At 39.1% G+C, this 26,711-nt stretch overlaps 1 protein-coding gene across 1 annotated transcript; it reads left to right on the top strand.

Annotated features, from left to right (window-relative positions):
- The first annotated feature begins 451 nt into the window (after window positions 1-451).
- LOC146504040 (uncharacterized) lies at window positions 452-26,350 on the top strand. Its single transcript, XM_085184386.1, has 3 exons — window positions 452-458; window positions 1,396-1,660; window positions 22,958-26,350. Exons 1-3 carry the CDS (start codon window positions 452-454, stop codon window positions 23,154-23,156), a joined length of 471 nt encoding a protein of 156 aa, XP_085040512.1. The 3' UTR covers window positions 23,157-26,350.
- Window positions 26,351-26,711: the final 361 nt, after the last annotated feature.

Here is a 26,711-nt window from a genome sequence, read left to right as displayed (position 1 = left end):
GGAGAGGTGGAGAGAGATAGAGGAACAATGAGGAAGATATAAAGCGGGGGGGAAAAAAATCAGAGAGGACTTGACCAGAATTGAGCTGTCATTAGACAGAAGAAGGACAGGATGAGGACAGAAGTAACCACGCAGGCAGGCAGTGAGTGATATATAGGCCACGTGAATCAGGTTGCTAGAGGGAGAGGAAGGCAAGAAGAGGGTGAATATAGAAAGTGGAAGGTTTAATTTGACTGAAGCCAGTTGAGGGAAGGTTGAGTGAAGGTTTGCTGCAGGGTTAGTGGATGGAGAACTGCAAAGAAGGACAGTAGGAGGGGATTAATGAAAGATTGTTTGAGCTCCTTGCGGGCAAGAAAGTCCTGCGTGGCTGTGTTTTACCTCCAGGAGAGAACCTGGCAGAGGTTTTGGATATGGAGCAAGTTTCAAGAGGGTTAAATAGAGGAAGGCAATGATGGAGGGTAGAAAGGATAGAGCAATATTGGAAATACAATAAAGAACAGAAGGACAGAAAGATGGAGCTGAAGAGAAAACACTGCAGACCAGAGAACATGAGATACAGCCCACAGTGATGGGGACATGGAAACTTTAACTGTGACAGCAGCACAGCAAGAGGTTGCTGTTAAATATTGATGCCGACAGGCCACTCTGGCAAGAACATGCTACTTGCTCCACAGAGGGGAAAACAGAAGAGATGCAACTGATTTCTTTCTCTCTGAGGAGTTTTTACACCAGAATAGTCAAGCTGAGTGATATGAAGCAGAGATGTTGGCACAAAATAACATAAGACATGCAAAATAGCCAGGAGTTGGCTTCCTGGAGGTTTTTTGGGCAGCTGTCCAACTTCTTTGGATTGACTGCAATGACTTTCTAGAGAAAGGAGGACCTTTAGGAAGAGGACCAATATTTGAGCGATCTCATGGGGACCAGAACATTTTCTTCTTTTCTACAAGAAGAACACTGATTTACATTTTGGATTGAAATGCTTCACCTGCTTCTACAGCGCCAGTCCTGCCAGATGAGTTAAGCCAACACTGCTGAAGCATAAAAGATTTTCTTGTGTGTTTCCTGCAAGGATTAGAGTTGAGTATTTGACCAATAGAAGACTGCTTGAGGAAATATGTGAGGAAATTCTTGGACTGAATAAAGTCCCACTGCCTCTTGATCTCTAAACATTCAGTAACTGCCATTTCTCCAACTTGAATTTCTGATTCCTCAAAACATCAAAAAACAGCAACAAAATGCCACAATCTCCATCCAGCTGCAAATAGTCCAGCTGTGTGTTTATGTGAGGCTGCGCAGGGGGTGTGTAAGGACTGTGGATGTGCTCAGCTGTGTTTGTGGGTATGCTTGTGTGTGTGTGTGTGTAGTGGTGTGTGTGTGTGTGTTTGCGCTGAGCTTCAAACCCAGCTGTGTCGAAGTGTATTCTCAAAGAGTTACCCAGAACTGCTTGTGTGTGTGTGTCGCCTGGATTCTCGGCACCAGCGACAGCGCTGGACCTGAACAGCAGTGGAAAGAGGGGGGACAGGGAGGGGAGGGAGGAGGAGAAGAAGAAGGAGGCGAGAGAAACCAGCAGGACGGTGGAGAAGAAAAAACTGACAGCATGCTCGGATAAAGAGAAGAAAGAAAGGAGTCTTCGACTGCCCCCCTGGTGCAATGTATGGTGAGTACAAATATCTGCAAAAGCATGTAATGGTACACAAAAATCACTGCTTGGCATGAACCGTGGAGCCATCGTTTTGGTATATGTTCAGTACGTGAGAAAAAACAAAAAATGGCATCACATTTTTTTTCCAATAACTTAAAAAAGGGGAATTTTTAAAATTGTCTAATAGGATGCAATTCTTTGCTGGTATGCTGCATGTTGTCAGCTGGCATGCTACCATGTATGAAAAAAATTAAACTGGAAAAAAGTCCATTAAGAAATGGTGAAAAAAAGTAGTGGTCCCCTACTTACTTTTGTGCACCTGACACTGACGACGCAGCTTTCTGCTTTGAAAAAACTGTGGATAAGCATGTCCAAGGGGACTTGTGTTTACAAGTGTCATGTGCACATGGTGGCAGTTTATGAGGTGCCGTAAGGGACATTATTACTGAAACGCTCTCACACACACTACTGAAACGCTCTCACACACACTACTGAAACGCTCTCACAGACACTACTGAAACGCTCTCACACACACTACTGAAACGCTCTCACACATACTACTGAAATTTTAGCTCTCACACACACTACTGAAACGCTCTCACACACACTACTGAAACGCTCTCACACATACTACTGAAACGCTCTCACACATACTACTGAAATTTTAGCTCTCACACACACTACTGAAACGCTCTCACACATACTACTGAAACGCTCTCACACATACTACTGAAATTTTAGCTCTCACACACACTACTGAAACGCTCTCACACATACTACTGAAATTTTAGCTCTCACACACACTACTGAAACGCTCTCACACATACTACTGAAATTTTAGCTCTCACAGACACTACTGAAACGCTCTCACACACACTACTGAAACGCTCTCACACATACTACTGAAATTTTAGCTCTCACACACACTACTGAAACGCTCTCACACACACTACTGAAACGCTCTCACACATACTACTGAAACGCTCTCACACATACTACTGAAATTTTAGCTCTCACACACACTACTGAAACGCTCTCACACATACTACTGAAACGCTCTCACACACACTACTGAAACGCTCTCACACATACTACTGAAACGCTCTCACACATACTACTGAAATTTTAGCTCTCACACACACTACTGAAACGCTCTCACACACACTACTGAAACACTCTCACACACACTACTGAAACACTCTCACACACACTACTGAAATTTTAGCTCTCACACACACTACTGAAATGCTCTCACACACACTACTGAAACGCTCTCACACATACTACTGAAATTTTAGCTCTCACACACACTACTGAAACGTTCTCACACACACACTACTGAAACGCTCTCACACACAGTACTGAAATTTTAGCTCTCACACACACTACTGAAACACTCTCACACACACTACTGAAACGCTCTCACACACACTACTGAAACGCTCTCACACACACACAACTGAAATTTTAGCTCTCACACACACTACTGAAACACTCTCACACACACTACTGAAACGCTCTCACACGCACTACTGAAACGCTCTCACACACACAACTGAAATTTTAGCTCTCACACACACTACTGAAACGCTCTCACACACACAACTGAAACACTCTCACACACACTACTGAAATTTTAGCTCTCACACACACTACTGAAATTTTAGCTCTCACACACACTACTGAAACGCTCTCACACACACTACTGAAACGCTCTCACACACACAACTGAAACGCTCTCACACACACTACTGAAACGCTCTCACACACACTACTGAAAAACCAAGGCATTTCAGTTGAACAGGAAGGCATTTCAGTTGAACAGGAAGGCATTTCAGTTGAACAGGAAGGCGTTTCAGTTGAACAGGAAGGCATTTCAGTTAAACAGGAAGGCGTTTCAGTTGAACAGGAAGGCATTTCAGTTGAACAGGAAGGCGTTTCAGTTGAACAGGAAGGCATTTCAGTTAAACAGGAAGGCATTTCAGTTGAACAGGAAGGCATTTCAGTTGAACAGGAAGTTAATTCTTGACAAAGAAACTGAAGGAAAAAGTGGTAGATTTCAAACAAACCACTACACAGATGTCTACTCAGCAACCTGCTAGTTAGGGGTGGGTTTTTATAATCGATTTATCAATTAAAATCGATTCTGGCTTGGATAACGTAAAATTGATTCATTAAAATCCTGAATCGATTTTTTAATATAAATTAATTTTGCTCGAAATGCCAGAATCTCAGGTGAAACCGCACAAAATTTCAACAACCACCAAACAGCTAAAACAGTAAATGAGAGCAGGAACACGGATTCTGCACAAAGACGTAAACACACAGCGCGGACCCGCGGATCAGAATCAATGGGATGTCGCCTTTCTCACCCGACAGCACGGACACGGTCGGGGCTGAAAGCCAACAGCTGGCTGATTCTGATCTGTCGGCGGTCCGCGCTTTGTTTTCACGCAGTTTTTGCATATTCTAAAGCTGTTAGTTTGATCTCTCTCCAAACAATATTGACTGAACCAGCAGCAAAAGAAGATCCAAACTTCGCTTCACATAAACATCGTCATGAATTCCCTCTGACGTTTACTGTTTTGCTTCCACCACGATAAAATCACACGTCATGCACAGCTCTCTCTCTCTCTTTCTCTCTCTCTCTGTACTTCAAGAACCGTTTCCCGTCTAAAAATCTGTTTTCTGCATTATTCGCTTGCTTGTTATGCACAAGTCTACTGTTGTTTACAGCGCTGTCGGCCGCTGGGTTTTTTTCGTTTTACATACTTCCGTAAAGAAAATCTTATTTCTGCCGTTCAATACTGAACAAATTTAAACATTTAAAAATTATGCAAAATGCAAAACGCTTAGCCATGTGTCTAATAAAACCGCTGGAACACCAGAGGTAACGTTCATATGTTGATTAATGGTTTTCTTTCGTTTTTGATGTACTGCAGAATATTTTTTATAAAATCCCAGGCCAGGAAAAATCACCTTCATGTTTTTCTGTGTTTTATCTTCAGCTACTTTTACACAAAGGCATCTGCTGTGACGCTTACACCTTTGATAAAGTCTTGCTTGTGTCAGCTTCCTTTTTTTAGATACAAAAATATGTAAATGTACTGATCTGAATTATAATATTGCTGACTGTCAAAATTTCCCAGAATCAAATTGAATTGAATTGAATCGAATCGAATTGAATCGAAACATGGAACGACAAGTTATACAGCTTAGTCTTAGTGAGACAGCTGCATTACTTAAAAATATATTAGCCTCAGCATAAGTCAAAATTTAGAATAGCAGGAGACGGGCATTATCCTGTTTTTTTTTTTTTGGCATATGTGCTTTTTGTCTTTTTTAGCAAAGAAAAAAATATCTTAAAATCATCAATAAAACCAGGGAGAGAAGGCTTAGCGTTCCTCCATTTAACACAATGGATATGATATTTACTCAAACGTATGATGATGTTAATAATGTCTGAGACAGATGATCCATATAAAAAAAATTATGATGTAATTCAAATAGTGGCACATCATTAATATTTAGGAAAATCCAATTTTTTAAGTTGCACCAAATACATTGTGTGATAGGGCATAGAAAAAAAAAAGATGTTCTAGGGTTTCATTTTCATCAGTACAAAAAGAACACTGATCCACCTCAAAGCCAAATCTCTTTTTTTAGAAATTCTGCCACAGGATTAATTTTTTTTAAAGTGTGTTTCTTTAACTTCAGGTAGAATAGGCTATTTCATAAATTTTTAGTATGCTTTATCCAGTGTATATGAAATAACTAAATTAGAACCATGCAATGTAACCATTCTGTTGTAACTATGAAATATTTTTGTCTTTGAAGAAACTACTAACAAATTTCTTATTGCATTTTTATCAAACAGCTGACATTGCCCTAGCAATAAATTTGGGAGCACTGATGAGAAATTATTGTATATCATAAAAATTTTAATCAAATGAAGCAGAGGCAGTGGGACCAGTTCACAAAATTTGTTATATTCTCTTTGAGAACAGTTTAGACAATATTTTTCTGAAAAGTCTGGGTAACTTAGAATTACACCGTTATCATCCAACAAATCTGTTATGAATATAATCTTTTTGTTCAAACCAGTCACTCTTGAAAATTGATTTTTGATTAAGTGTTATTACCCTATTATTCCATAAGGTTGAACTATGGGGAGAAGTTGTGGGTAAATCTCATTTTCCCAAAAATGCACAGTCTGTTTTGGAAAGTTTGATATCTTTATGGGAATTTTATTTACCGCAAAATCACATTTCAAAATAAAGTCTAATCCTGTATACTATTTTATTAAACAAGGATCATAGGATGTGGAGCTACGTAGAGTCTGGCTGTGACAGACAAGATTTTAACCATTTAATTCTAAGGGTGCCATCCATAAATTCTAATTCTGGAGTTTTGATACCACCTTTATTGTATTCCTTCACAAGCTGATATCTTTCTATGTAATGGGTTTTATTCCTCCACAAAAATTCGAAAATAACTGTGTTAGCCTTATTAATGCTTTTAGAGGAGATATATAGAGAGTGACAAGGATAAATCAATTTGGAGATGCCTTCAGCTTTAGATAGGATGTTTCTGCCAAAAAAAGCGAGGTCTCTGCTTAACCAGTGGCTAAGTGATTTCTTCATCTCGATGATACAGTTAGAAATATTGGTGTCTTTTCTGCTAATTGGGTTTTTTAGATATTATCAGCCCTATATATTTAACTTTAGATTCAACTCTAACCAAAGCTATTGAGGAGTCAGAGCTTGTATGAATCGGGAGAAGTTCACATTTTTTGATACTGAGAGATAAACGAGAAGCTTTAGTTTTCTCTACCATGTATTTATCTTTCAAAAACATAGATGTATCATCTGTGAATTGACTTATTTTGAAGTCTTTATTAAAAATTGAAATTCCTTGTATGTCGTTAGAATTTTTGATTAATAGTGTTAACAACTGAGTTGCCAATATAAAAAGCTTAGGGGAAACAGGACATAATTGCCGAATTCCCTGTTGCACCTTGAATCCATTCCTTGATTCAAGGAAGCTAAAATATTGTTAAGTAATGCGGCTGCTTCACTTAGGCTACAAGCACAGCCGTCCCCAACCCCCAGGTCCTGGACCAGTACCGGTCTGTGAGTCGTTTGGTACCGGGTCGCAAGAGTTGAGGCTTGAGTTTAAAATTTATGGTTTTCATGGTATTTATCATTTTTTTTTATTTTTATATTGTTTACGTGGCACAAAAAAGGTTGGGAACTGCTGTACTAGCAGGTTGCTGAGTAGACATCCTTGTAGTGTTTTGAAATATACCACTTTTTCCATCAGTTTCCTTGTCAGGAAACAACTTCCTGTTCAGCGGAAATGCGTTTTAGTTGTGTGTGTGAGAGCGTTTCAGTAGTGTGTGTGAGAGCGTTTCAGTTGTGTGTGTGAGAGCTAAAATTTCAGTAGTGTGTGTGAGAGCGTTTCAGTAGTGTGTGTGAGAGCTAAAATTTCAGTTGTGTGTGTGAGAGCGTTTCAGTAGTGTGTGTGAGAGCTAAAATTTCAGTAGTGTGTGTGAGAGCGTTTCAGTAGTGTGTGTGAGAGCGTTTCAGTAGTGTGTGTGAGAGCTAAAATTTCAGTAGTGTGTGTGAGAGCGTTTCAGTAGTGTGTGTGAGAGCTAAAATTTCAGTAGTGTGTGTGAGAGCGTTTCAGTAGTGTGTGTGAGAGCGTGTCAGTAATAATGTCCCTTACGGCACCTCATAGCAGTTGGTTTGACACGTAGAAAGTGAGCAGAAAAGTCATCTGAGCATGTGGCATATATGTTGAAGTAAATTGGTACATTGTATCTCTAAGTGCTTACACTGCTAGACCACTGCCATGCCAAAAGCATTTCAGATTACGCTTATGCTCAACAATTTTTGCTAATAATTCTCACAGTAATTAATAAGATTCACAGAAAATGCCAAATTTCATGCTTGACCAGAGTTGGGGAACCCCAAATTTCTACTTATATGATATGCTTTCACAGCATCTTTGGACAGGTGTGGCTGTGTGTCTCTGTGTATCACTCTTTTAAAGATCATATTCCCCACAGGAGCTTGGTCAAGGTAAAAGGTGAAAGCTCAGAGGTCAGGGTTATTAAATTAAATTCATTTAATTTAATGCAGGTCATGTGATCTGACACACTACATATGATATGCAAGCCGAGGGGGTGACATTATGCCTCCATCCACTGATTCACACAGTTTAATGTAGGCCACATGATAGCAGTGCCCAGAGGGTCACATGACATCCAGCCTGGGATTTGAATAAAAAGTGACTCATCATCATTTTTAACCACACAATATTATTTTATCATTATGCATTAATGGAGAATTAAAGATTTTCAGTCTAGGAAATATCTTCTAGCTCTCATAACAATTAACAATAATTCAGGCAAAACATAGAAACAATTCCCCTGAGCACAGTACAAAAATGTTAACGTGCCTAACACAAAGTGAGAAAGCACTTTCTATATAGGTACATGCCAAAAAAAGAAAAAAAATCAATAAACATGAGGGCAAGTTATGACCTGAGGACTAACCTGCACTGAGTAAAGTAAGTTGTATGTATAGTGTAATTTGCTTGGGACCAACTAAATGTTCCATGTTGGTATTAGAGATGATATTAAAATGTCCACTAATATTTGACATGCTGCAAGGATCACTTTGTTGTTTCTGAGAAGAAGCTAAATATTTATAGCATTAGCATTATGCTTTGATTATTTTACATTTTATTTAAAAAAAAAAACTTAAATCAAGTATAAAATGCAATGTTGTTCGACCAGAACCAACAAGCTCAGTTGAGTTGTTGAGCAGTTAACTCAGCGAGTTCTTGTTATCCCTGTGTTTCTCCGACACTTTCTCACTCACACAGATGCACTCCATCTCTTCCCTTTCTGTCACAAACACATATACACAGTCACTCTGTCGTGAAGTAGGCACCCTCTTTGGTTCTTCTTTCCACACAAGCACACATACACACATCATTAACAACACACATGCACCAGCGTGGAGAAGGATGGACTGTTGCTGAGGAGAAGTGACAGTTGCTTGATGGCCGCTGGCCTTATATTCCAGCAGTGCTGGCCAGCCAAGCCCGTAATGAGGCTGTGGGACGTTTTAGTGTCATAAAGATCTGGCTCCCACACCATCACCATGATGTAATGCAAATCAGCTCAGTGTGTGTCTGTGTGTGTGTGGTGTGTGTGAGAGAGAGAGAGAGAGAGAGGACAATGGTAAAATGACTATATTTGACTACATTACTATATATGCTACATTCTCCACAGCACACGGTGCCCATACATGTTTCCTTTGTGCATATGCGTGACAGTGATCTAAGACTAAACAGAGTCTCTGTTCAGTGTGGCAAATACAAAAACTGTAAGATTAATGACTGAGACTTTCTGTGAAGTCAATAATTCTACCAGTCAATGACACCAATCAATACTTGCAATTCCTCCTTCCTGTGACCACTAGAGGCTATACAGCCAACACATACAGCACAGTTCACCACAGGATAACCTAAATCTGTTATTATATTTGACATTGTTATTAATTTATTTGCTTAACAGTGACCTCACCGTGTACAAATAGCTAGATTAGGAACCAAGAGGTCAGATTTTCTGTTAATGAGAAGTCAGTGTTGATGAGTTACACACAGAGAGACTAGGTTTTAGTTACCATAGTTTATGTTGGCATAAATAAGCTTTATTTATTCATATATATCCATCCAGTTTTTATTTATCCAATGTTATTTATACAGCACCAAATCACAACAACAGTCACCTCAAGGCACTTTATATTGCAGGGCTCTACAATAATACATACAGAGAAAAACCCAACAATCATATGAACCCATATGAGCAAGCTCTTTGGTGACAGTGGGAAGGAAAAACTCCCTTTTAACAGGAAGAAACCTCTGGCAGAACCAGGGTGAGGGAGGGGCATCCATCTGCCTGCTGCTGAGGTGAGAGAAGGAAGATAGGATAAAAGACATGCTGTGGAAGAGAGCCAGAGATTAATATATGTCTCTCTCTCTCGCTTTATATATATATATATATATATATATATATATATATATATATATATATACAGTGTTGGGAAGGTTACTTTTAAAATGTATTCCATTACAGAATACATGCCCCAAAATGTATTCTGTAACGTATTCCGTTACGTTACTCAATGAGAGTAACCTATTCTGAATACTTTGGATTACTTAATATATTATCATGATGTTTACAACTACGTGAATGTACTATTGCTGTGTGATTTATTACTGTTACTAACAGTCCGCGGCTCCGAACCGTAGTAAAGGGACCTCTGGCTAATACGGTGGGTTCTGTGTCGGGCTCGTAGCTGAAAAGTAGCTTTACTTTGTTGTGTGGGTCAACTTTGCTAGCGAGAGACAGAGAGAGGCGTTAAAAGGCTGCTCCAACGGAACTTATTGTTTTTGGAGGAAAACACGAACACGGTGTACAGTCGAGTCTTAATAGCTTACTTACAACTGGGCTCGTCAGGCACTCTTCTTGGCTGCAGTGGTTTTTATTATATTTACATGCTTCCAGCTCCCGTTTTTGCTCGATGACAGCTCGTACTTTTCCTTTTTTTCCCTCCCTCGCTCACAGACACATAACGTGTATGGCAGTCCATTCTCCCTGCAGCACGGACTACACTGCCTATGATGCAACATTCTTTAGAGCTATACCGGTAGCATTCTGCCTATTAGCTTAGCACAACAACAACAAAAAGGCCTCTCTCACCCGGGAAACACGCAGAGCGAGAGCGTCACCCTGTAACCATGGTAACCATAACGCTGCCACCTGGAACGACAGAATGTAGCTGTCAAACAAAACCCAAACAGTCCTGACCTGCGACAATATGAAACAGGAAAGTACCGCCGTGTAATCCATTTATTTCAACAAAATAACTGTATTCTAAATACGACCTTTTTAAACGGTAACTGTAACGGAATACAGTTACTCATATTTTGTATTTTAAATACGTAACGGCGGTACATGTATTCCGTTACTCCCCAACACTGTATGTACATATACAGTGGGGCAAAAAAGTATTTAGTCAGCCACCGATTGTGCAAGTTCCCCCACTTAAAATGATGACAGAGAATTTGCACCAGAGGTACACTTCAACTGTGAGAGACAGAATGTGAAAAAAAAATCCATGAATTCACATGGTAGGATTTGTAAAGAATTTATTCGTAAATCAGGGTGGAAAATAAGTATTTGGTCAATAACAAAAATACAACTCAATACTTTGTTGGCAATAACAGAGGTCAAACGTTTACTATAGGTCTTTACCAGGTTTGCACACACAGTAGCTGGTATTTTGGCCCATTCCTCCATGCAGATCTTCTCAAGAGCAGTGATGTTTTGGGGCTGTCGCCGAGCAACACGGACTTTCAACTCCCGCCACAGATTTTCTATGGGGTTGAGGTCTGGAGACTGGCTAGGCCACTCCAGGACTTTCAAATGCTTCTTACGGAGCCACTCCTTTGTTGCCCGGGCGGTGTGTTTTGGATCATTGTCATGTTGGAAGACCCAGCCTCGTTTCATCTTCAAAGTTCTCACTGATGGAAGGAGGTTTTGGCTCAAAATCTCACGATACTTGGCCCCATTCATTCTGTCCTTAACACGGATCAGTCGTCCTGTCCCCTTGGCAGAAAAACAGCCCCATAGCATGATGTTTCCACCCCCATGCTTCACAGTAGGTATGGTGTTCTTGGGATGCAACTCAGTATTCTTCTTCCTCCAAACACGACGAGTTGAGTTTATACCAAAAAGTTCTACTTTGGTTTCATCTGACCACATGACATTCTCCCAATCCTCTGCTGTATCATCCATGTGTTCTCTGGCAAACTTCAGACGGGCCTGGACATGCACTGGCTTCAGCAGCGGAACACGTCTGGCACTGCGGGATTTGATTCCCTGCCGTTGTAGTGTGTTACTGATGGTGACCTTTGTTACTTTGGTCCCAGCTCTCTGCAGGTCATTCACCAGGTTTCCCCACGTGTGGTTCTGGGATCTTTGCTCACCGTTCTCATGATCATTTTGACCCCATGGGATGAGATCTTGCGTGGAGCCCCAGATCGAGGGAGATTATCAGTGGTCTTGTATGTCTTCCATTTTCTGATGATTGCTCCCACAGTTGATTTTTTCACACCAAGCTGCTTGCCTATTGTAGATTCACTCTTCCCAGTCTGGTGCAGGTCTACAATTCTTTTCCTGGTGTCCTTCGAAAGCTCTTTGGTCTTGGCCATGGCGGAGTTTGGAGTCTGACTGGTTGAGGCTGTGGACAGGTGTCTTTTATACAGATGATGAGGTCAAACAGGTGCCATTCATACAGGTAACGAGTGGGGGACAGAAAAGCTTCTTACAGAAGACGTTACAGGTCTGTGAGAGCCAGGGATTTTCCTTGTTTGAGGTGACCAAATACTTATTTTCCACCCTGATTTACGAATAAATTCTTTACAAATCCTACCATGTGAATTCATGGATTTTTTTTTCACATTCTGTCTCTCACAGTTGAAGTGTACCTCTGGTGCAAATTACTGACCTCTGTCATCATTTTAAGTGGGGGAACTTGCACAATCGGTGGCTGACTAAATACTTTTTTGCCCCACTGTATATATATATATATATATATATATATATATATATATATATTTAAAATTTTTGATTGTATTATTATGAGACAATAATTTTTATTATCATCAGTTTGAGATGTGTAATAAATCACATTTAATGGAAGTATAATTTGGAAGTATAAAAGACACGGTGGAGAAGATGAAAAAAGTTGTACAGCTGGTTTTAGCCTCCCAGTACCTCCCGAGTGAATAACTAGCAATAAATGGAAGCCGACTACGGGAGCCATTGTGGCTCAGCAGGAAGCATGCAGATAGTTTTTTATGCCTTAGTCTTCATTTTGAGGTCATCTGGATTAAAAAAAAAAAAGCAGCTTAATATTATTGTTTCCTATTTTCAAATTATTAGTCACATAATAAGTCACTGAAGAGTCTTTGTTCAATGTTAAACAATACCACCATAATCCAGATCATCCATGGATATAGTATGATACAAGATATCTTGTGACATACTGCTGAACAGTGTCAGTATGCAGACTACTAACTAATGCCAAACTAACAATCAATTATTTTTATTTCTAAAATTTCAAAACAATCCTATCACATACACTTATCTCCATTTCCTTTAGCTCTTCTTTTGTACCCCTACAATCCTTTTTAGTATCAGGTCCTCTAATCGCTTACTTACTGATTTCAATTGTGACATATTTATTTGTAATGCTGTTGCTCTTATTAGAACATTAGGATTACCTAACTGGTATTGATGGTTTGGATGCTAACAGATGAAGCACAGAGGTGGAGCCTTCTGGCAGGACTGTCTCTAATTATGTCTGCATCTCTACAATGTGTCTGTCATTTTAAACATTCAAGAAATATTTCTAAGGTAGAGTTTTACCAATATTGCTTAGTTCATTAGTACTGATGAATAGCAGGCTATTTGGAGCACACACTATTCAAAAATATAGAGACACCACTGCCAGCAGAAGCAGCATTTTTTTTGTATATGACTAGAGGCAATAGATACTTTTATCAGTGCCTCCACAAATCTGTTATCTATTATGCATTACTACAGCAATAAGTGTATGGCTACATGGACATAACTCTGCAGCAGCGAGTCTTGTTTACTGTTCTCAGGCTGATCTTCAATCAATAATTCTACTGGCATAAATATTTAATGTATATTGTATATTGATAATAATACAAAACCTATTTGAGTTATTTTTTCGCTTGTTGAGATCATTACACAGCTTCAAAGGAAGCACTACATACAAGAAAATAAAACCTGCTGCTGATATTGATGTAAAATGAAATTAGTTACTTCTACTGATACAATATCATTCTAATGTAAAGCATTCATCCCGCAAGCCTCAGTTTCATCTCAGGATGTTTCCATGAGATTGCTTTGGTAGCAAATTGCTATGTGACCTCAGATTCCGACTCCCATATGCACACTGCGCTGTAGATGGACCATCTGTAGGGAATTTATATAACTTCCTATATAAATTAATCTGACAGCGATATAAGCAGAGGAGCTATCTGCACCAATTATGATGAATTTTATGCATGAGTTTTACGGGACAGACTGCTTTGCATTGCTCAGTCAGCGGGGGAGCCGATGGTGAATTCCTCAGTGTTACTGCACTTTACAGTGCCCTGATTGTTTGGTTCAAAACAAGTTCGGGATATTTGTGAAATATTAGCAATAATTTACAGATCAGATTCAAACTGTGATTGTTTTTAAAAGACTTTAATCACATGCTTTACTAAAATATTACTTTTTTGCCTCAAAAAAGCTGAACAGTCATAATTAGGGACATACACTCTTTTATTTTTCGTTTTTCAGGAGAATTCCAGTATTATACTGATTTATGCTTGCCTATACTGCAGGAATACTTTTTTTTAACAAGGCCATTTCATTAGAATAGGCAAATTAACTGCTCCTAGCCGTGGTAAAAGGATAAAATAGTAGAGTACGATAGTCCAGTGCAAAAACACATTAGGATATTTCAGTGCTTTATGGTACAAATATATTATAATATTCAAAACACAAAGAACTAAATAGGATATTTTATTGCAGCTCCTTCTCTTTTGTTCTTGAAATAGCAGTGAGTTATAGAGGTTTAAATGGCTAAAATATACAGCATGTATTTAAATATTAATTCAAATTGAGTAAATGCTTGAGCTGCTTCAGTTAGTTCTAATGTGGGCTCTTAAAAGGAGAAATGAAGGAAGCAAGGGGGAGAATATAAAATCCTGAAATAGATTTGAAACTACCCAGCCTGTGTGAATGATACAGCATATTACATGTACAGTATACTAGTGTATACACTGTGTATATATCTCAGTCAAAAGTTTTAGAACACCCCAATGTTCCCAGTTTTTAATTGAAAATTATGCAGTTTATCTCATTGCACTCTGAAATGAAAGCATAGTACAAATAAGAAAGCGGAGTTTAAAAAGAAATCATGGAATCAATTTATAGATCAAAATGTAATCTAAACTTTTGACTCTTCAAAGTTCCACCTTTGGCAGATATAGCAGCTGAACACACCCGTTTCATTCTTTCTATAATAGAACTCAAATATTCTTCAGAAAGTTCTTCCCATATCTGTTGCAGAAGCTCCCATAAATGTGCGGCATTGTAGATTGCTTTGCTTTCAATCTTCTGTCCAGTTCATCCCAAACCAGCTTGATGGGGTTTAAGTCTGGAGGCTGTGCTGGCCACTCCATGTTTTCAAGCTTACCATCTTGTTCTTTTTTCCTGAGGTAGTTCTGGCATACCTTGGACTTATGTTTGGGGTCATTATCTTGCTGTAGGATGAACCCCTGGCCAACTAGGTGCATACCAGAGAGTATTGCATGGTGCTGCAGAATGCTGCAGTAGCCGTTTTGGTTCAGGGTGCCTCTCACTCTGTACAAGTCACCGACCCTGGATCCAGCAAAACAGCCCCAGACCGCCAACAAACGTCCTCCTCCATGTTTGACAGTTGATGGCACACACTGTGGAACCATCCTTCCGCCTTCTCAACGGCACACAAAGATTCTGAGTGATGAACTGAAGATTTCAAATTTTGATTCATCAGCCCATAATACCTTCTTCCAGTGTTCAGTAATCCAGTGTCGATGTTTTATGGCCTAGGCAAGCCTCCTTCTCTTATTCTGACGTCTAATAATTGGCTTTCTTGCTGCAACTCGTACCATCAAACCTGCAGCTCGAAGTCTTCTCACTTAAAACTGAGACTTTCTTACTACGACCACTATTATGCTTGAAGCTGTTGTCCTGTGAGCCACCTAGCTGCTGTTAACTCTCAGAAACTTATCCTCTGATTCAGTTGTGCCTTTGGGTCTGCTTTTGGGTCGGACCTCTTCTTGTCAGCGTTTGCCTTTTGATGGTGAAGGAAACTGTACTCACTGACACCTTGACTTTCTTTGCAATTTCTCTGTAAAAAAGACCAACATTTGTGTTATGGTGGTCTGTGTCTCTTCCATTGTCAATTGCCTTTTTCTTGTCATTTTTGTAGTAACACACTACGTTCTGCAGTACAATACCCTCAAATCATGAGTGTTAGAGAATCGACACCCACCCACCAATTCACTGTTCCTCTTCATTAGCCACAGATACACATATGCATGCATATTCATGATGTATATGTACATTTATAGCAAGTATTTCATTTAAAATTAAGAAATGTAGAAATTTCAAACATGCAAAAACAAAACAAAAACACTGCACTGTTGGTGGATCAAACAACCATTCAGATCAATGTTTAATTTCATTGCACCTTTTGCAGTGCAATTGAACTTAAATACTGTAGGTAATAGTAATTTGAGATATGTAACATGGGTTTTAGTAGTATTTCTCAGTACACTTCTCAGTTGTATTGATTGCAGGTCCTTACATTGTTGCTATTAAACAAGCAAAGCGAGAACAGCATTTAATCAAAGCATCACAGATCCAACAATCAAAGTACCACATCATACCATTGCTTTTACAATAGCATAATCAAAGACATAATTATCATAATTATACTTCTGATAAAATAAGACATTAAATCTTAAAAGAACCAGGCACAATGCTTGAAAATTCAATTCAGTTCAATTTTGTTTATGCTCATATCCCCAAATCAAAGCAATAGTTATCTCATGGCACTTTATATTGTAAAGTAAAAAGCCTGCACTGTAAGAGAGAAAACCCCAACAGAAAAAGAAAAGAGGAGAGCATAGAGAGACAGGCCAAAACAGAAAGTGTGGGAGAGAGAAGATAAATTTTAATGACATGTAGTAATGGTGCATGAACACATACAGTGGAAAGATGGGAATGGAGAAGACATGTTCAGTGCATCATGGGAAGTCTCCCAGGGCCTGGGTCCACCACAGCATAACTAAGACATGTCTCAGGGAAAGTTTTAAGCTTCATTTGAAGAGGAGAGAGGGTTTCTGCTGCCTGAATACTAACTGGGAGTTGCCTGTAGTCTGAGAGCAAAGTGCCCTCTTAGGATAATATGGTACTATGAAGTCTTCAAGAGGTGATGGGACTTCATCTGTGTGTGAGGGGGAAAATGCATTGTTGTTGCATTCTAACACTATGCTATAATGATAGGTAACAGGTAGCTTGGTATGTGGCTTCATAACTTTAATGGACTTAGAGCCAGTTGCTCAGATATCTACTGCATGTGGCTGAGATGCACAGCAATCTGGTTTGGGTCTGAACCACCTGTTTCTCGAATTAATCACCAAGAATATTTTTATTGTTCAAAGAAAAACATTTATGAAAAATATTGTATTAATTGAAAAGTTTCTAGTAGCTATTTGTGAAGGAAAAGGATCAGTCTTCTCTTACTTTAATTTCTGTAAGAGGATCAAATGAAAGAGCCTTTAACAGGTGGCCAACATTTTTTCATCACCAGCATCCATGACTTAACTCACAATCAACACCTAACATCAGAAGTTGGTGAATAGTTGCAATGTACTGTATTTCAAATGTATTCTACTTTCTCATTTTTTCTCCTCTATTTCTATGCTTTATGGCTTCAACTTTTGAGGTGTGCCATGAATCTCCTTTAAGTGGGTTGGAAATAATCACATTACACTGCTGAATGACTCAACTGCATCAAAAGATTGTGCTGTGTCTCTAGTTCTATACAGGACATGCACACAAAAACAATCGCACCCTTGGGCAACCTGAACAGCTGCTAGATGTTGAAATGTTTAGCCAGCAGACCAACAAAATGAAACGATTGAACAACAAGTGTAGAGAGTAGAGAACCAGGGCAGAGAAACTCTTTGAGGATGAATAGCTACTAGTGTTTAATATGTATGACCATGTCTGGACTTACTGATGTTAAAGAGTTCAGAGGGAATATGTGCTCTTTCACAACAACACATTATAAAAAAAATATTGTTTCTATGGACAGTTTTTGTCAATACTGCTTCCTTCCACTGTAAGGGCGTGGATTATAGAAAAAAACTGGATGAAAGTGGACTTAGTCATGGATGGTTCAGTGTACTGGACAGCCCAACAGTCACTCATTTTAGAATATATTCACACACACACACACACACACGCGCGCTTGCGCCGTCGTAATCCTAACCTCCCTTTTTCTGTGTGCTCCCAAACTGTCTCCAAGGACGGCTGATAATTCCCTCATCAGCATCTGACCTTATTCATTTTTAAAGGACACCACTGATCCCTCACAGCTCTAATGCTTAGCAACAGAGCATACAGAGGAACAAAAGCATGGAAGAAGACATAATGTAATGAATTTTACAGACTGTGGATTTTGAAGAATTTTGACAAAAGATTTAATTGAAATATTGGAACCAGCTAGAAGAAAAGATGCTTATATGAAATTGCTTTAGGAGTATTTAAGAAATGAAGAGATTGGGGTACATTGATTCAGTGGCAATAAAACATTTGTGAAGCCTTTACAGTTATCAGGATTTCTACATTTCTGAAGGTGTTTTAGTTTTGGATACCACGAGTGCCATGTCTCGTACAGAGAATAGTATTTTTGCATTACCAAAAATTTATCAGCACATAGCCAATGAGCAAATAGCAAATTTCGCACACAGGATGACTGTACTGTCCACACTTATTTATATTGTTCACTACTAGAGATGGCACGATACCACTTTTTTATGTCCGATACCGATATCATAAATTTGGATATCTGCCGATACCGATATGAATCCGATATAGTGTGTTTTTTAATCAGTAAAACTGTTTTTTTTTAATATCTTGCTGCTTTTTGTATAAGTTCATACTCAAGTTAAAAAACAACAACAACACTAAAGCTATTCTGTTATACCTGTATGTAAAAAAAACACACTGCACCCAAAATATTTCATAGATCAGCAACACTGATCAATCTAATAAAGTTAAACCTACCCCATCCTCCCTATTCTGGTATTTTAAAGAGTACTTAGCAGAAATATTAAGCAACCTAACTAATAGGGTTGCAAACTCCCAGCAAAAGAAAATAGGGAACCACCCTCTTCCTTATGATGCTTAATCAATGTAATCAACTTTAATTTGATGCAGGGTGAAAATAATTCACAGAAATAAATTATTTTTCAAAAATAATTAAATAGATTCAACATCTTTCTTCAACAGAATTGCAGACTGCACAGATGGTACCTTCCCAAAGGAAAAAGTACTACTACTAAAAAGTACTAGGGTATATTAGACTTAACAGTTACTATATACAGTAATGGACTTCTATACATTTTACATCAGATTAAAACTTTGGGTGTAAGATTCGGATAATTATTAAATAATTAAAAGCTAGATATTTTAAATGAGAATAAGAAAGAAAAGTATGTCTTTGTGCCCCCTTTTGCCTGTTCATGCCCTATCGGCCCCCCTGGCTAAACTTTGCTAGATCCGCCCCTGCACAGTTACCAGCCGTCAGCTGCATAGAAAAAGATCCTGGTCTAGAAAGTAATATTAAATAAATTCTAACAACAGCTTATCAAGCTTAATAGTGCTGCTGTTGTTCAGCCGCTGGTTTCCTCTTTCTGGTGAGAAGTGGGCCAAAAACAAACAAGAGAGACGGACTCGCGACAGAAAAGCTGATCAGCTGATCATTAAGCAGTTTCACGATTGAAGTAGCAGCAAGAAGAGAGAGAGAGAGAGAAAGGCAGTTGCTCTATATATCGGTTGTTAAGCTTAACGCGGGAATGCTTTACAAACATTCAGAGATGAACTTACACACTTGCTTTACTTCTCTCTGAGATAACTTCCTCGGAGATGAAATGTTTGCTAGCAGGCTACAAATACACACAGCCGCTCTATCACGTGACCACACTGCTCCGGCTCGCCATGTCGCCAAGTTTTGTGAGGTGCTTTTTTGATATTTAATGGATCGGATTACATTTTTTATTTCTCTCCGATATCCGATCCAGTAATTTAGGTCAGTATCGGACCGATACCGATACGTAATATCGGATCGGTCCATCTCTATTCACTACAGGACAAGGGGTCTACTGTATGTCAAAGCAACATACTTGCTGATTTTTCTCTGAGTGACAGCTGCCTGTTGCTGTTTTGGAGACAGCGCTGGAATCATTCTTTCCATCTCTGTCGCTGGTGTTGAGGTGTTGTGCTAAATGTGCGTGTTTTCTTTCTTGAAGTTGAAGAAGAGCTCCTCACAGAGAGGTCTGAGCCTGGTACTGCATGGGCAGTCTGCAGGCACAGAGTGGAGCTGTGCTTACTCATTTCTACAAATTGTGTAATGTCAATAATGCATGAGTCAGCCAGTAGTATGGGGTACTGTGGTTTGTATTAATGTTACTATTATATATTGACAGAATTATTATAGTTTAGTACTTTCTAATTAGCTTTTCATTTTATTTTGACTTTTTGTGTTTTAATTAAGTTTAGTTTCACTTAGTTTCCAAATTTGATTTTCTCACTTCAGTTTAGTTTTCTTTGTTTGAAAATATTTAGTTTAGTTTTTATTAGTTTCAGTTTTTGTTTTAGTCTTTTAAATTATTGTGGTATGGTATGGAGGCACGATTTAGGAAAATCAGAACAGGTATTACAGTAACACAGTTGACTCACAGTCTGGTAAACATCCAGAGTCTCAATAAACACATCCATCAGTGCCTTATCAGACAACTGTAATAACAACTTTACCAAACCAGCAGATACAAAAACTAAAGAAGTTTACTTTATGTTTTTATTATATTTAGGGCCCGAGCACTAAAAGTGCAAAGGCCCTATTGTATCTGCTCTGTTTCTTCTTATTATTATTCAGGCAAAACAAGTGCCTTTTTGAGGGCTTTAACATGCTCAAAAACTCATGAAATTTTGCACATGTGTCAGGTCTGGTGAAAAATTTTGTATTTTAATGGTTTTATATATGAGCATTGGGAAATGGCTCTGGAGCGCCACCTATGCCTTGTTAAATGCAGCCCTACGAACACATAGTTTGAGCTACATGTATGAAATTTGGCTCACACGTGTATCATGCTGAGATGAACAAAAAGGTTAGTGGAACCACGGATGCAAACCCAACAGGAAGTCCGCCATTTTGGATTAAAGGTGACATTTTGGCTCTGGTTTTTCCATTTCCAGGCCTCGTACTTTTGCGAACTCCTCCTTGGGATTTGATCGTATAAGCTTCATATTTGTTCAGTGTCAACTACACACCTGGTCCATATTAAATTGTAGAGCTTTTGAGTTTTCAGGATACGGTGTGACTGTGGCGCCACGGCGAATTTTGATCATTCACCATGAAAATCTTATTGCCTCTCATTCTGTCATACATTGTCCGATCTGGACCAAAGAGCACACACATGATAAGGATCCACCCCTGAACAAATTTCAACTGCCACATTTGACATCAATGACAGCGCCACCTAGTGGGAACAGGAAATGTCATGTTTTACACTTTGGGGTACAGTATTGTGATGGCTGACGTCTGCAGACTCAAATTTCTCCAGGAAAGCCTTAAGGAGTTGGTCTAGGGTTACAATGAAAAGTGTGAGTTTTCAGGAAAGGGTGTGATCCCAGCAGCATGGCAAACATTGACGTCTTGCCATGAAGAAACAAATTAGTATAACTCAAAGTCTCAGTCTGATCAGTATCAGACTTTACAGACGTGATGTCAGACCTGCCCTGAATAGATTGATATGCCCATCATCAGGAATACGCAGAGCGCCACCTAGTGGGAACAGGAAATGTCATGTGTTTCACTTTGGTAAACTGATTTTCACAGGTTCATCAGGTCCACCTCAAAAGTGGTAAATATTAACATCAGTCCCTCATGATGCTTCAGTAAGAAAATTGTGAGTTTAAACTGAACAGCGCACCCTGGTGGCAAGGCGGTTCACCATGAAAGATGAAGTGGCTTTTGAGGGGCTTGGAAAGTGCAAAAACTCTTGGAGTTTGGGCCACACCTCCAGTGTGATAAAGGCTTTGTTGTTATGTGATCATTTTCATGGAATATTGCAAAATGGCTCCACAGCGCCCCCTACAAAATTTCAAAACATCAGCCCCTGCTGTGTTTCATCTATGAGGTTGAAACCTGGTAAGCTTATGGAAGATATAAAGATGGACAAAAAAGTCTTTTCGAGCAATATCCCAAATCCAACAGGAAGTCAGCCATTTTAAAATTAATGTGTAATTTTGGCAACATTTTCCCCTCTTTTCAGGCCTCATAGTTTGACAAACTCCTCCTCATGATTTCATCAAAATGACGTGATCTCCAGTGCATGGAGTCTATAGACCTATGTGATAATAAATTGTAAAGCTTTTTATGTTTGGCGAAACGGGGTGGTCATGGCGCCACATGGAGGTTCACTCACTAGCCAGAAAGTAGCAATCTGCTGTCACTCAAAAGCACAATGTCCAATCTCTCCCAAACGTGGCAGCCATGAGTCGAGAGTCGAGCTCGTAAATGTTCGATATGCCATTTGTCAGTCATGGTTAGAGCGCCACCTAATGGGATGACTACAATCATCATCGAACGAGATGAAAGTTTAGTTTGTGGTTCTACACATGATTTCCATCAATGTGACATCAGATCAGACGTGCTGGGTGTAGGTGTTGGGCGTGGCTGAACGCGCCGGGGTGCGAGGCCCTCATAACGCTGCTTGCAGCTTTAATTTAATTAGTTTTTCTCTGGTACTTTGAACACTGAAGTGATGAGAATGAGAGATGAATTAGGTGGAGGAGGGAGGAGTAGGGTAAGGATATAAACATGCAAAGACAATGAAGTGGGGTCATGTAAGGGTTGGATACAACACACACAAGATACACAAGGATACACAAGGCAGTCAAAAAGAATCAAGCCAGATCAGCTAGAGCTTAACAAACAGCAGGTTGCTTGTAACTGTCCACTACATACATCACACTTATTTATTGCTGTGCACGCTTATTATTTCTCTTTCTGTAGGGTTTCTTTGTGTATCTGTAATGTTAGATATAGTCGAAGTTTAATTTTGACATTGAGGTGAGATGCTTGTGCCCAACTGTTGTGTCTTATTTGTCAAATTTCACCAAGTGTTTAGCAACTGCACGAAATGGTAAATATCAAATGAATGCAGGAAAAATGAATGTGTTTGTGTTGTGATGGGGAAAGAGAGGAACGGTTTTCAGCAATTCTGTGTTAGAAGTAATGAACCTGTTTCTTCCTCTTCTCCTTTCAACTTTGTTGCTGTATCTTAATTCTTCTTCACTGTGTCTGTTGCCAGGCGTCACGCCCTGTGGGGGTGGGGTTCTGTGATGGTAACAATGGTCCCGGGCAGCCGCTATGTCTGCAGCGCTCACGCAAGAGAGGATGACTCCACGAATGACCGTGAAGAGCGAATCTTAGCAGTGCTGGGCATCATTGGGACCATTCTCAATCTTTTAGTGGTCATATTTGTCTACATCTACACCTCCGTCACCTAAGGCTTTCTGCTGGACTTGAGCATGGAGATGCTGGCACAATACTTTTACCAACACTGCCATTCCTCTCTTTAAGTATTTCTATACTAAGAGGGTTTGATTATTTGACGTAAGCGCTGACTTATGAGGATTGCTGGCACTTTGTTCAGCTGGATTGTAACTATTTTTATCTACACCTGCATCTACACTGTTTACTCCTTAAGACAGCTCTGCTCTGTTAGCTAAAGACTGCCTGCAGTCACAGAGGCGGAGCTTCATGTGGAATTGCCTGGACTTTCCTGTACTGTTCATATTAACTGTGTCATTTCTTTCCCCACAGTGTGTCCATTATGGCAACAGTGATATACCTGTATTCATATTGCTCCATAACTGTGGGCTAACATTTATGGGATGTCTCAGACAGCAGGAGTGGAGGTCATGATTGTCTTCGATTTAATGGTGTTCAAATTTGAAAGCCATGTTCCTTCCACACTTTTGTGCAAACTTGAAAAAACAAAACCAAAACACTGCCATTTATCTAACATTAACATTACAAAAACAAGACACTTTTGATTCAACCAGAACAAATGAGTTGATAAGAAAGGTATATGCTCCTAAAACTATTACTTGGGACCAACATTGTTAAACTAATTATTATCATTATCAACAGTGGGATCCTTTAGCCTATCTTCTCCCAACACCCATAAATCTACTTGAACAGAACATCGATTCTAACACACAAATAATCCGAGCGTCCAGTGAAATACCACTTATATTAATTAACAGATTTCTTGAAAAGGTTTTACATGGACCTGACGTGTCCATACCTGAGCACACCAGAAGAGAGATTCCTGGCTGTGCTAGGAGTCATTGGCATTGTCCTTAACCTCCTGCTTCTAGTCTTTGTCTATATATACACTTCTATCTGATACATCACAGTTTTTCTGTCAGAATACACTGCTGTTTATCTATGATCACATTCCTCTAACTTACCACAATGATCACATCTTGCATTAAGGAGGTTATTTTATTGCACTTGCCTAAACTGGTAAACTGTGACGTGGTTTATATCGCATATGGAGATTGCATCTCATTCTAGTTTGTAATGGAAATACAAAATGTGAAAGTATTTGCTCTACAGTTGGTTTTTTATACAGTACTCTTTCACATGTGTGAATCATGAGATGTTTACTTAAGCTTATATTGTTGTATTGAAATACTCTTTATAACGCTTTAACCAATATAACTCATTGTAGTGTTTCTGTTCATTCCACACGATTACCGATATTAAAAACATGAAGACGTGAAACTGGATGACGTTTTAGCCTTTGCAGAACCTTGGTACATCAGCAAAGATCCCTCTGTGCATAATTGGGGCCACAAAATGATTGTCTGTGTTGTGTTGCCATGTTTCTGTGATTGGATATGGAAGCCAGGCACAGAGCAGCAACACAGAGTGCAAAGCATGAAAAAAAGACAATGTCACAAAAATCAAGACTGTGTACTTTTGCAGTGCGAGATAAAGGACTACAACAGTGATAAACAAACTGGTGAGAAACAGCATGGCTTGTCAGAAAAAAGAGGACATCAAATCTCTCTACAAAGCTTCACCATCTGTCTTGAAACTCAGAAAGGCACAAAAAACTCCCCGGGATTTGGTTACAACCTGTTCAATGGAGCTGCATGTCATTATGGATATAATTTTAGGTTTAAGAGCTGTGACTGTATTGGAGGAGCAAAGCAAAATGCAGCTGACAAGCAAGCAGGGAGGACTGGCTCGAATCTACACTTTATCCTCATCATTCTTTTCTCCACCAACAAGCTGACACCAGAGAAGACATAGTAACACGTGAGTCCCTGCTGTCATTTCACAGAGCACAGGAACCATTTATTTCCCAAAATGAATGACCAGCGACTCTGAGTGCTCTCTTAACTTTCTGAGATTTCTGTTGGCTTGTGTGGAAAACCTTGATATTTTATCATTTCTGCATATGATTACTTGTTACACTGTGTATGTAAGCTCTTAGGTTTAGTAGCAATTTGACATTGAGTGTGTTGTTTGGTTTGTTGTCAAGTAAATCCAAAAGTCACAATCACTATACAAGAAAATGTTTGAAATGAAACTCAGTGTAGATGGTTCTGTTGACCACAGTCTATTTTTATAAATTGTACAGGGTTCAGACAAGTGTGCCCACAGCCTATACTAAATACTGGATTATAAGTGGCCACCACAGACTAGCTCCAAAACTGAGTTAATCCCCAGGGAGTCCCATGGTAAAATGACCAAATTTACAACAGAAATGACCGTGTCTGAATTGTGGGATTTAAAAAACCCTTCTCTTTAAAAAAGTAATTGCATAGGAGTTATTTTTTTAAAAAATATATATAATTTAAATTGTGTTTTAAATTGTATTAAGGCTTAAAGGCTTATTAGTGGCACAGCCACTTTGATTGGCAGGTGTGTGCAGACACTTGCTGCTGTATCCTGTAGCTGTATGCGAGGCTTCACCTCTGCTAGCCACTGAAAAGTACCTCTCAAAGTATATGTGGTGTTGGTGCCTTTTGGAATATTTTTAATGCAACTATCTGACAAATAACATGGCTTATTGAGAAGTTGATTACTAACATGCTGTCAAAGAAATCCACGCTACAATTTAAGTGAGTGATATTCTAGCATTTTGTTGTCCTATGCACTAATTTGCAAGTATCTGTGTATGTGTTATGCACCCATACGGATGGATGCACCTTGCTAACCAAGCTTGCTAGCCTTAGCTGTATTACTCCACCCTCTCATCCAAACATGGTCACTTATGGCAAGGAAAATTTATGTGTTGGCAACCAGAAAGCTAAAACCAAGGCTTTAAAATGGAACTTCACGAACCAATGAATGATTTCATGGTGGTTACATCAATCTTTCACATGCGCTGAAGAAAATTCATTTAAAGATGCATAAGCAACTCACATGAGAACTCTCTGAACTTCTCACTTGCACATTCACGCTTACACAGATTATGATTAGTATGTCTTTTCTTGCAAACCCCTCACTGCATTTTTCCCTGACCTCAAGTAGCACATCAAACTCTTTCTGCAACCTTATAACTGGAGGCTATAACCTATAACCTGTTTAATTATGTTACCTTTTCTTGCCCTGTTCATCGTGTAATCAATGGAATCAATGGACTACCTATAATAATAAAACCTACATTTTAATAAACTGATTTTTTTTTTCTGTCGTTGTTGTTGAATGATTCAAGTTTTATGTCTGGCAAAGAGTATAAAGTATAAACCTCTTCACTTTTGTGCTCACACACCAGCTGCTTTCATATCAGTTTGTGGGTTTATCTCCACCTTTTATAGCACATAAGAACATTTTAGTGCTAGCCTACTTAGATCATTGAGACTTGCACCTTTATTTCCTGTCACATTTAATAATTTAGTTTGTATTTTAAGTGTGAGCTGAGACACAGAATGAGGCAAACCTTTGGTTTGATGGAAATCTGCTGTAACCCACTAAACATTCGACGTTGGATAGACGTGCAGAACTTGTCTATACTGGGTCTGTTGGTCCATGACCAATTG

The sequence above is a fragment of the Neolamprologus multifasciatus genome, chromosome 14 (assembly GCF_963576455.1).
Source record: "Neolamprologus multifasciatus chromosome 14, fNeoMul1.2, whole genome shotgun sequence".
Classification (NCBI taxonomy): domain Eukaryota; kingdom Metazoa; phylum Chordata; class Actinopteri; order Cichliformes; family Cichlidae; genus Neolamprologus; species Neolamprologus multifasciatus.
The sequence above is the reverse complement of the archived record's forward strand: the minus strand, read 5'-3'. Positions and strand labels throughout refer to the sequence as shown.

Bases quoted from the DNA above. Each gene is read 5' to 3' on its own strand.
- LOC146504040 (XM_085184386.1), top strand. The intron at 1,661-22,957 runs GTGAGTACAAAT...GTCTGTTGCCAG, and splicing joins CCCCCCTGGTGCAATGTATG to GCGTCACGCCCTGTGGGGGT.